Here is a 13,254-nt window from a genome sequence, read left to right on the forward strand (position 1 = left end):
AGATAACCAAACTTAACAAAATAACTATATCTAAATAAACTCCACTATTGATAAGAACCACATCGCAAAAACATGGATAAACTCCACTGACCTTTGTGCATGTGTGTGATTTGGATTTTCAATGTAGCTTTAAAAAATTTCAGTCATATCGCTACAATGTCTGCAGTGTGGCAGTTTATAGTGATGTCTAGCACTGAGGCATCATGCCGCAGACATGTAGCATGATGTCCCACCCAGTCATATTATCCTGACACCAGGCCAACCAGTCCTAAAACTAACCTCTTAATGCTGAGCGCCAAGCAAGGCATCTGTTAGCACCATTTTGTAAGTCTTTGGTATGACTCAGCCGGGGATTGAACCCACAATCTCCCACATCTGAGGTAGATGCTCTAACCACTAGGCCACCAGAGCAGTTCACCTTTATTTAATCCCATTAAAATGACCGCTCATACCATTTGAATTTTTTGTAAAAATTTCAAAAATAGGCTGGCAACCGATGTCTGAATTTTTTTTTAGCTATGCCTATAGTGTTTTATAGTTTCTGCTGTAAACCAGACTAAAGTATATGTAGATTATTTCCTAGTCTGGATCCCTGCTTCGCATGCTCCCAGTGTTGTTCTCCAATATTCGTATAGGGGTGAGCAACACAGGAAGCATAAAAAGCAGGGAACCAGACTAATTATTCCTGCACTTAATCTGCTTCCCAGCCTTGTCGTAGGACCCGACATCCCTATCAACGATCGTATTACGAGAACAGACAGACACCACTGACCTATATGTAATCAACTGTTACAACGAAACGCTTGATTAGTAATGATTGTTTTTTTTTAAACCTGATTAATTATAGATTTTTCATATTTTCCCACAGTCCAGTTAAAACTGTCCTTTCATTCGATATTACAATTGAACACTAATAATTGTAACACCCAGAACTTTAATAACAATTGATGAACCTCCAACTGAAAAGAGACAAATTTTAAGGATGGAGAAAATAATTATTGTAACTGAAAGAAGTGAAAAAGAGCAGACCACACACAAAAAGTGGTTTAAACATCGGTAAAACAAATTTATGTTGTTAAAAAGGAAAACAAGTAATTCAGAAACGATTTCATATGCTAAAATATGTGATCTTCAAATGTAAATGTGATTTCAAGTTTAATTATAGAAGTATATCTTTATTGCTATATAATTTTGTTTTTAGGCAAAGGCATACAATATTTTAGCAAGAACTATTAATAAAGAATAGAATATCTGTACAGTGATTGTGGTTAATTTTCTTGAAATAGTTCTGAAACTGGACATTGGAAACTGGTCTTTTTGCACAAATCTGCTAAGAGAGACTACCTGTCTTGAGAGACCGCATTTTGTTGGCAGAAGGGGCGTCTTTTATAACAGATTCTACTGTATCACCAAATAAATTAATAAACATGTACATTTATTATCCAGAGGTGACACTAACTGTAATAAACCCAAATAATCAGCCCCCCCCCCAACAATTCTCCAAAAACCATATTTTCAAAATTTGCAATAAATTCAAATACTTCAAAAAATATCTTGACACCAATAAAGTTTGTTCTTAAATCTGACAAGGAAAAATAGTTAATGTTGGGATTTAAACTAAGGAATGTTTTATCTGTACAAAAATATGAATATGCTTCTTCAATAATACTTACTAGATCATTAGGAGAACTACTAATATTACCTTGCGAATCCTGTTCTCCCAGATTAAATAGCTCAAACTTTTTAGAAGGCGCTCTACTGATATTATGAACTTCTGAGACAGTGGTGGGTATACGGTGAAGTTGTTTACATTTGCAACATGCACAATGGAGAGAATGTTGGTATACCTCTGTTATTTTTATGTACTGTGGCTGAAATTTCTTGGGATATTTTACTTGTCTTAACTAGGCATCATCTAAGCACACAGCTAACTAAAATGACTGCTCCTTTGTCTTCAAAGATCAGCCTGATTCAGTCTAAAGTACACTATCTTTAGCAATGTTTAAAATAGGGAAAATGAATTTTGCCAGACTAGACAAGACCAGCTTCTGAAAGTACAATGAATGAATTACCAGATATATAAAATGTAAAATACGTTATCAGCCCTTTTACTACAATTTACCTCTGAAGTCAAGGAAGTGAAAATGTACAAGTGAAACAATCAGATTTTTGGCATGTGCACATATAAAGTAAGGCCAAGGTGTGTACTCTATAACCCATTTTACACCCATCAATCATACTTCAAAATAAAGGGATTAAAGCTTCTTTGAACAATACCTAAATATACCAAGTCTTTTTCAAATAGTTAGTGTAACCAATGAGGAAACCCGGGGAAATTCTTTATCTTTAAAATTCTAACCCTATGCAAAATACAAAACTGGAAAGCGCCACCTTAGCTAAAAAGCGGAAATTTCTCTGCCAATCTAAGAGTGATCTCCCTTTGATACAGGAATTTGCACTTAATCCTGTGACCATTAACTGTGATGTAACTGCAGGGAGGACTGGGATGGTGTACAAGTATTATGATCAGGGAACAACCTTGATGTCAAATGATCCAATATGAATGATCATATGTAATCTGTACATGAGATGTACATACATATAGAAAGATGGAGTCAAAGACAGATAACACAAGTAAACTGAAATGGAACCACCACCCCACACAGAATATGGTGGCAGCATAAACACAAGGTCAAGTAGCCTCATTTTACCAATGGGAACAAGATGATAGTTTATGATATGCTTAGAAAGTTTTATGTCATGTAAGTTCCATCAGTCTGGCAGCAATGTAGTTATGCCAATGCTAAAGCTAACTCCCAAAGCTGCCCACTGTTGTTTAATTGTAAACTTGCTGCAATGAAGGCCTAGGCATATAAAAGGTTTAGGCTGACAGATGGTTCAGAACTATTTATGCCCCAACCACAGTATGTCCCATTACGTAAGGCTATATTCATAAGGCAATCCATGTTATACTTTCTTTTGGAACGATTAAAAAATGAACAGAAGTTGGACGTCACAATTTCAAAACTGCATTCTGAATGTGATCTCATTCATCCAGTTACAAAGGTATAGTAGAATCAGACATTTTTGATGGACTTACCAAATATACTTGCTTATAAGTCAAGTCAAACTGCAAACAACAAAGATCCTGATCTGCTGTGGAATAATGCACCTGCAGATCATGGTCTATATTGTTTATTCTACTGATTACCCCTAACAAACTGCACAGATCCAGATCTGCCAGCACATAATGTTATGACAGATCTGGGTCTGTGCAGTTTGCAACTGGACTCAGTTTATAAGCGAGCATATTTGGTAAATGTTGATGCTTTTCATCTAAAGTTACTGTAGTGGGACAAAATTTTACAGATGTAAACTTGATTAAATGGCTCCAAACAATTACATAAGTTTTGTTTTTGTTTCAATTTTGTAGATTTTTTAAATGCACAAAATAAACAAGTTTACAACCTAAATGAAACTGTATGATTCTCCAGCAATTACCTGTCCTGCCACCACTTTGGTAAGGACATGATAAGCTTGGTCCAAAAGCTGAGAACTGACAACATTGACCCTCCACTGTCTGATGAAGCTTCCAATATCTGACTCTGTAATAAGAGGAAACAAAATTATCCACGAAATATCATGATCATGTGACAATAAGCATAGTATCAAGAATACTGATGGCTAGGAGGGTTCAGTTTTAGAATATTAAACTGAATCCAAAGTATGAACAATCCAGGTATTGAGATGGCTAGGAGGATCCAGTTTTACTATGTTACACAGAATCCAAAGTATGAACAATCCAGGTACTGAGATGGCTAGGAGGGTCCAGTTTTAGTATATTACACAGAATCCAAAGTATGAACAATCCAGGTACTGAGATGGCTTACAGGGTCCAGTTTTAGTATATTACACAGAATCCAAAGTATAAACAATCCAGGTATTGAGATGGCTAGGAGGGTTCAGTTTTAGAATATTAAACTAAATCCAAAGTATGAACAATTAAGGTATTGAGATGGCTAGGAGGGTTCAGTTTTAGAATATTAAACTAAATCCAAAGTATGAACAATTAAGGTATTGAGATGGCTAGGAGGATCCAGTCTTACTATGTTACACAGAATCCAAAGTATAAACAATCCAGGTATTGAGATGGCTAGGAGGGTTCAGTTTTAGAATATTAAACTAAATCCAAAGTATGAACAATTAAGGTATTGAGATGGCTAGGAGGATCCAGTCTTAGTATGTTACACAGAATCCAAAGAATGAACAATCCAGGTATTGAGATGGCTAGGAGGGTCCAGTTTTAGTATATTACACAGAATCCAAAATATGAACAATCCAGGTACTGAGATGGTCTACAGGGTTCAGTTTTAGAATATTACACAGAATCCAAAGTATGAACAATCCAGGTATTGTGATGGCTTTGAGGGTCCAGTTTTAGTATGTTACAAAGTATCCAAAGTATGAACAATCCAGGTACTGAGATGGCTCGCAGGGTTCAGATTTAGAATATTACACAGAATCCAAAGTATGAACAATCCAGGCATTATGATGGCTTTGGGGGTCCAGTTTTAGAATAATAAAATGAATCCATGAGATGAACAATCCAAATATTGAGATGGCTTAGATGGTTCAGGTATAGTATATTAAACAGGATCCAAAGGATGAATAATCAAATACCAAGGATGATTTGAGGGTTCAATTATATTAAATTAAACTGAATATATTAAATTAAACAGAATCCAAGAAATGAACAAAGTATTGAGTTGGCTTCAAGGTTCAAGTATTGTATATTAAACAGGATCCCAGAAATAAACAGAAACTGTAAGATATTGACAATTTTGTTCATTGTTTTATGATCAAACAAAATTATCAATATCCCTCTAAATTCATGTGACCTAAATTATAAATGTTTTAAGTCTATTCTTCTCTTGATTTCTTACCAGAAAAGTTAATACAAATTTCCTCAAATATTCTGATAAAAGGGAGGTAACCACTCTAATCATCATTTCCTTTGAAGATCAGAATCTGAGTCATGTTTCATTATACTGCCTGACTGGCTTTCCAAGACCAAAAAGCCAACAGAGCTAAGTGCCTTATTAATAGCAACACTAACTATCCACAGTAAGATGAAAGGAGGCTGCATGCTATGACTCTATAATCTTAATTAAGTAATAAAAAAGAAGTTAAAAACCAACAAGTTTTGTTAATTTCAACAACAAATTTATTTGCCTAAAATACTAATATACAAAGTGACAATTTTAAAATAAATAACAGTATTGTGCATTAAATCCCAAATTGTCCTAAAAGTTCTATCACAAGTCAAAAAGTATTGAGTATTCCTAATGAGTTCCAGTGGTGTTCCGAATGAAGTCCAATCCATTGTGCTGATGGCCAATATCTTGACTAGAGTTGATATGCTAACAGTCTCGATATATCAAACTAATATAATCCAAAATGTCTTTAAATGAATTTACCATAATTCCAAAATAGTTACTGGGTCCTAAAGTTTATGAGAACTAGAGTTTATGAATAATTGAAATAAATAAGTATTTTCAAATAATAACTGAACACAACTGAATATCCACTACCGATGTTTAAGATAGGAATAATCAGCTCCATTACTCACTACCTTACATAAAAAAAACTAAGAAACAATTTCAAAACCAGGATGAGGGTCGTATGTTAATTTGCAGAACATTCCATTTGTCAACAAAGTCAGGTCCTTTAAGAATCAACCAATCAGAAACCATGTGAGCAAGAATTTCCAAGAGGGAAACCAATGACTTGAACTCAAATCCCATACAATTTGTTAACAAGACTAGTGTACCATCCAATAAGAATACTACATCTTCCAAGGGCATAAAGGCCACATAAACAAGTTTACCCACTATCCTGAAGTTATGTAATGTGTTTACTAAAATGTCCCATTACAATCTAAAATCATGAATCAAAAATGAAACATATAGATATACAAAACACAATTCCACAAGCCAAAACTGTCACAGAATTAAAACTGCAATACATATCCATTCATAATCAACACTATGGATGCCCTTATCCTTCACCTGCTCACCAGTTTTTTCTATTAATAAATAACAGTTTTATATCTATTTAATTTGCAAATGTCCTTCTACTGTATATGTATGGTTACGTAACAAACTTAGTGTGCATGTTTTCCACTTGCTTGTGCAATGAAACAAATCCAATTTTGTGTAATGTGGCATGATGTTGATTGGCATAATTGTACCTACTCTGGAAATATGTTAATTGTGTGTGTGTGTGTGTGTTTCTGTGTCTGTGTGTGATTTGGATTTTTAACATAGCTTTAAAAAATCTCAGTCTTATCTCTATGATGTCTGCAGTGTGGCAGTTTATAGTGATGTCTAACACTGGGGCATCATGCTGTAGACATGTAGCATCATGTCCCAACCAGTCACATTATCTTGACACCACACTGACCAGTCCTAACACTAAGTCTTAATGCTGAGACCAAGCAAAGCAGCTGCTTGCACTATAAGTCTTTGGTATGACTCTGCCAGGGTTAGAACCCGTGACCTCCTGCATCCAAGGTGGATGATCTAACCACTTAGGCCACTAGAGCAGTTGAATGAAGGTTACTTGCATTTATTGCAGACTCATCAGCTAAGTTTTTAAACATCTAAGTTACCAAATGGCCAGCAAGACAAGATACTAATAAATAAGGAGTTGCTGACCTGCATCATACTGAGGAAAAGCTTGGTGACTGGTCCAGGGAACTCAAAGGACAGAAGACTTTGAGCCATTTTGAAGTAGGAGTCATCAGCCTGAAGCATGGTCAGAAGAACAGACCTGAATCTGCAAAACAAAATGTACATTTATCCTATTAAATACTGTATACCAAAAATGTCTTGCCTATTGTGAAATTTAACATGAACTTTGATTAGTCAAATGTAACAAAATTGGGATTAGTCAAACACAGATCTTTTTTCAGTAATGTAACTGTCACTGTAACAGAGAAACACTGTGTAATATAATGCCATGGATAATTCCATTTCCAACAACTTTTCTGATCAAACATTTTTAGATTTGTTGAAATGGGGATAACTAGTTTGCATTTGGAGATTTTAAGACATTAACTGTACATTAATATCATAATGCAAAATTTAGTTTATCGGTAAAGAGATAGCAGAATACTGTTATCCCAAAATGTCTGCATTGCTGAAACATGGAATATTTGTAAGCATCAATTCCTGTGTTAATTTTTATTGCAAATCTGTCTTTTCTGGATACTGTTGATGAACAAGAATCACTCTAAGTGACTGATCATCTGCTGTCCAAAAAGTGTTTCCAAGACTCCATGATAAGAACATTTTTTTTTATTGTTGAGTACTGAAATCATCTGTGATATTCTTCAGCAATAACAGGATTTTCAAATTGGTGACTATTTTAGATGTAAGCTTGGTACCATCCTCACTTAGGACAAGATAGTCATCACTAGAAGCCCTTAAATGAAAACTCTATGTTGGTATGCCTAGCCATTCATGAGGCATACCAATAACAACATTTTCAAGATGGCCACCGTAGTAGCCATACTGGATGTAAGACTGGAACCGTTTTCACTTAGGACCAACTTGATATCATCAGAAGTCTTCTGGTAAAAATACATGTCAATGTGGCCATTGAGGTGGAGTAACAATAAAAAGATATTAATATGGCCATCATAGTGACCATATTTTATTTCAGATTGGTATAATTTTCATTTAGGTCAAATAGACAATATAAGAAGACTTCTGCTGAAAATCACATGTTAATATAAATGTATTTGCAGATATATCTGATGCAAGATTGGCACCATTTTCATTCAGGACCAACTAGGCATCATGAGTCATTTGGTGAAATCTGCAGGTCAATATGGCCTTCCGAGTTGCAGTAAGAATGCTTTGTCATGTCAAGACCATTTTCATTAGGACCAACCAGACATCACAAGTCTTCTTGTTAAAACCCCACACTGATTTAAAGATGGCCACTGATATGGTAGGTGTGGCCAGAATTACAATTTCTGAGATGGTACTTATGAAAGAAATAAGAATTATACTGGTAGTACCAAAAAAATGAATGTTTCTAACCCCCTCCCCCATGGCATTTTTATTCCTTGAACAGCCATGACATGAAAATTATAACTCTGATCTAGATTTTGTCACTTTAAATAAAGTTTGTGCAAATGTGACAAGAAGCCATCATTATGTATCCACTTTCAACAAAGAGCAAGTGGTTTAGAGGGCACTGCAATAAAATATTTGATATAGATTATTACTGCAGATTCACTGTGTTACAAAATAACAGTAAAATTGTCTAATTTTGTAGGTTAAAGTTAGACCAGTTAAGGGAAATTACCAACATATAAGAATGCATGTAAATCTGTACAGGTTTATTTTAACTGAACAACTAGCTATACACATAAATATAAGTAGAATTTCTTGTGAATAAAAAAGAAAAGCCCAACATACTGTAGATACCTACCTGTCATTCTGCAGCAGGTACTGGGGACATTCGTAATAAAGAGGCACTGTGTAGTACATAATACACAAGATGGGTCTGAAGTGATACTGATCCATCAGGACCTGTAAAACTGGCAGGCCATCTTCCAGAAAGGAGCTCACACTGAAATAATGCAGAACCCCAATAACTTCAAATCCAAACAATTGTTGGTCATAATAGCATGCTTGTTTATAATTGTTTTAGTTCTACATATATGTATTAGAGAAAAGTGTTGGTATTTGTAAAATCAAAGGAATTCATTACAGCATGGTTTAATAAATGAAAGGGATATATATATATATATATATATATATATATATATATATATATATATATATATATATATATATATATATATATGTGATACACTGGCAACTCTTGTCTTGGATATAATCACAAGAAGATTTTACAACCTAAATTATGTAGTACAAGAAAAGCATAGTGTTTTCACTGCTAAACATAAACCACTGAAAAACAGTTTAGTCACAAATAAACACTAACTACTGCATAGCATTGTTTGGCCACTGATAAACACTAACTACTGCATAGCACTGTATGGTCACAGATAAACACTAACTACTGCAAAGCATTGTATGGTCACAGATAAACACTAACTACCGCATAGCATAGCATTGTACTAACTACTGCATAGCATAGCATTGTATGGTCACATAAAGACTACTGCATAGCATTGTTTGGTCACTGATAAACACTACCAGTAACTACTGCATAGCTTTGTGTGGTCACAGATAAACAATAACTACGGAAGAGCATTGTTTGGTCACAAATAAACACTAACTACTGCATAGCATTGTATGGTCAGAGATAAACACTAACTACTGCATAGCACTGTATGGTCACAGATAAACACTAACTACTGCAAAGCATTGTATGGTCACAGATAAACACTAACTACTGCATAGCATTGTTTGGTCACTGATAAATACTACCAGTAACTACTGCATAGCTTTGTGTGGTCACAGAAAAACAGTAACTACTGCATAGCATTGTTTTGTCACTGATAAACACTAACTACTGCATAGCATTGTTTGGTCACAGATAAACACTAGCCATGGCTATCAAAACTGACAAATGATAAGTTAATATTTCAGAAGGTCAAGTGAATTTTCCAATTAATCACTCAATGTGGGCAGGTGCAGATTCTGGACAGCCCAGTGTTTCTCTTCAATGGAAAGAATGAACATATTGTTGACTCGGCTCCTTGAAAGTCTATAATTTCTTACAGAAGTTTGTTTTCCATTTGTTTTGATCAAGCTCAAACAATCATTTTGGCATTAGTAATAAAAGCTTACCAGTGGGAGAACAGATTGGTCTCAGTTTGTAATTACTTACAACTGGTGTTAGAATGGTCACAGAACAAATTCCAGAAGAAAAAAACTTTCATATATATTAATTCAGGCTATAACCATCATCAATTTTTATATTTCTATAACAGCTGGTTGAGTAAGAGTTTAATCCAGGCGAGTATAAATTGCTGGTACTTGCTTGACTGGTTGAGTCAATGTTAAGATATTTTCAACCCATTCATTCATATTTACAGATCAACATCATACTGTAAAGTATGATACACAGGAATAGCAAATATTTTAGTAAATTATGTTTCTCCAAAACTATTTACCCAATCACATCATTGTTTGAAATATAAGCTTCACTACCTCTCAAATCCAGCATTTTCAAAAAGATAAAAGGACAAGGAAGAATTAGGGCTGATTTCAGCTCCAAATCAGATCCACAGAAAATGTATACATATAAAAGATGCCCCTCTCTCTTCCTTAAATATGTATTTAATTTTTATCCAGGACCCCTTTTAATAAAGGAATTCAAAAATTAAACTGCATATGGTTTCTCTTCAAGCTGTGGCACCCATTTTTGTGAATTAGCAATAGATTGGCTAAAAAGCCCACATTATACCAATTGCTCAAAACTACATATATCTTAAATTGTGGACCTGTACACATTATTCATAATAGCATGTGAAGAAACTTATAACACTTGATTTTAGTCTTCAACATTCCTTAAATAATGTCCATAGTATCACCAAGATCACTTAATTATCTCTGACACCTATTGTTATTTTCATCTAAAACATTTCACTCATGTTTATATTAACACTGACCTGCTGGCAAATTCTTGCCAGAATTATCCCAGAAAATACACTTTGTATATTTTAAATAATTTTCTTCACAATAATGCATGCAAACATTTTGAACATTAATAAAATGTTATAGTATATTATTATGTAATTTTATTTTTTACTGTGTTCTTTTTTCCTTCTCTATGATTATATGTTAAGTATAAATGTATTTTGGACCTGACCTTGTCCAAAATCAAGTTCAATAAGTACATCACCAGTAAACAAATAATACATAGTTAATATTTCTCTATGAGTGAGGGTTAAATATTAGGATCATAAACAATGTAAGTAAACATGTTTATTTCGATCTGGGTCTAGTTTACTAGAATTCCCCTTTAAAAAAACTTGTTTACTACCACATCATTTTTTTTAATTTGAATAACATATGTTAGCTTGTTGACAACTTAAGAATTTTCTAGAAATGAACTTTTGACTCTCATCCTGGTTGCACTACTGTGTCTTGTTTTTTTAAAAATATAACCGTGTTTACGTGAGAAATTACTCATTCTTGTATTTAACATTTGAGGCAGAAGCAGTCTTATTATTGTGTTCTGTATCTCATTAGGGTGGAATTATTTATTCAAACTGTTATTCAATATAAATACATAGAGCTCAGCTATACTATTCTTGGACTAAAAATTAATCATTAAGGAACACTTCTGGATTATATTTTTGTTATATATCAAAAGATTATTAGCACATCATCACACTTCAGGCCACTGGCACATTATCATGTTTGAGACTACAGGCATATCAACACTTTCAATATTCAAACTTTATTCACATGGACTTGTGATAAAACTGTTATGACTATCTGGGATTTAATTCACAATACTGTAAGTTCTTTTTAAATTTTCACTTTGTATTCTCGGGAAATAAATTATCTGTTGAAGTTTTAAAAACCTGTCGGGTCATTACAGTATAATGAAGAAGTAAATTTATTTAAAACATCAGTTACCAAAGATGTTTTGTGTATAATATGATAAATATATTCCTTATGTTTAGATTCCTACTAGTATTTAATAATTATATACAAACATTTATGAGATAGTATGCAACAGTTGTAAAGCAAACAAAATATAAGGCACTTGTGCAACATGTAAAGCATGGTTTTATTACTGCACTGATCAAGGATAATTATTTTGATATATTTATTGCCAAGACAGGGACATTGGGATTTCTTTTAAAGAGGCCATTTGGTCAAGAATAAAAAGAATTGTTTTTGTACCAGATCTGAGGTGGCAATCCATATATTCCTTTATAATTTGATTTGAAAAAATTGAGCAGCTATGGCAGACCATCTTGCCTGACAAACCACAGGTACATATGCAATGTTTTGAGTTTAAAGATAAAGAAACTATCTACATGACATTAGAACTCCAGAATCTGAACATTGGCAAACACAATAAGCTCTAAAAAGGCTATTTTTCCTCCAAATTATTGTCAGTACAGCCATTGTTATACTCTGTCTCTCTCTCTCTCTCACACATACACACACACACAATTATATGGTTACAAGCCAAAATCTGTACCAGACAACTTCAGGAAACAATAGTATGATAAACAAGTATGAGTTAGACAATGACAAATGTAAGCAAGCAGTTGAAATAGTAGTATTTAAAGACAAATTGATTTCAGAGTTATTTTTAAGCTTTTTTGAATCTTTGGATCAATAAAGATTTCTGTTATTCAACAAAAATCTGTAATTCAAGAATGAAAGGCAGAAATAGTGCAAGAGGAATAAGTATGAATCACTGAAGAGAACAAATATAATGAAATTTGTTTATATAAATTAAAACCCCAAACAAATGCACAAAGTTAGCCTTGAACCCCTGAATCATAAACATCCAAGCATGATACCCTTACACCACCGTTGATGTATCATAACATACTAGGCACGATACCCTTACACCACTGTTGATGTATCATAACATACTAGGCATGATACCCTTACACCACTGTTGATGTATCATAACATACTAGGCATGATAGCTTTACACCACTGTTGATGTATCATAACATACTAGGCATGATAGCTTTACACCACTGTTGATGTATCATAACATACTAGGCATGATAGCTTTATACCACTGTTGATGTATCATAACATACTAGGCATGATAGCTTTACACCACTGTTGATGTATCATAACATACTAGGCATGATAGCTTTACACCACTGTTGATGTATCATAAACATCCAAGCATGATATTTTACAGTACTGTTGATGCATAATAACATACCAGGCAAATTACTACTTACAGACTGCATGTGATCTTGTAAGGTTCATTAGGGTTATAACCAATTATGTACCAAAAATTCCATTTGCACTTTTTTTAAATAAATTATTTTATATATGTCATGGCAGTTTGGGAGGACTTACTGGTAATGTGATTGGACAATTATTCACTAAGAGACATAATTTTCCAAGATATTTACTTTTTCCTTTCAAATCATTCCCAGATTCCAAAAACATTAGAAGTGTATGTAAGAGGATGAGGAAATGCATGAGCATACCATTCTCATAAGGTGTATCTGGTCCAGAGATAATTCAGAATATACAGGGCACACTGCATGAG

The 13,254-nt window shown here is 33.8% G+C and overlaps 1 protein-coding gene across 3 annotated transcripts in view; it reads right to left on the reverse strand.

The window, feature by feature from the left end:
• Window positions 1-13,254, reverse strand: part of LOC149796144 (ectopic P granules protein 5 homolog) — a 262,648-nt gene that overhangs the window by 137,039 nt on the left and 112,355 nt on the right. For all 3 annotated transcript variants that reach the window (XM_089966059.1, XM_089966057.1, XM_089966058.1), the window contains exons 19-21: window positions 8,503-8,643; window positions 6,717-6,837; window positions 3,502-3,605 (exon numbers count right to left, since the gene is read on the reverse strand). In XM_089966059.1, coding sequence (XP_089822185.1) covers window positions 3,502-3,605; window positions 6,717-6,837; window positions 8,503-8,643 — 366 coding nt within the window. The remainder of the gene's footprint in view (window positions 1-3,501; window positions 3,606-6,716; window positions 6,838-8,502; window positions 8,644-13,254) is intronic.

Source organism: Sinohyriopsis cumingii, chromosome 7 (assembly GCF_028554795.1).
Source record: "Sinohyriopsis cumingii isolate HCF-2022 chromosome 7, ASM2855479v2, whole genome shotgun sequence".
NCBI classification, from domain to species: Eukaryota; Metazoa; Mollusca; class Bivalvia; order Unionida; family Unionidae; genus Sinohyriopsis; species Sinohyriopsis cumingii.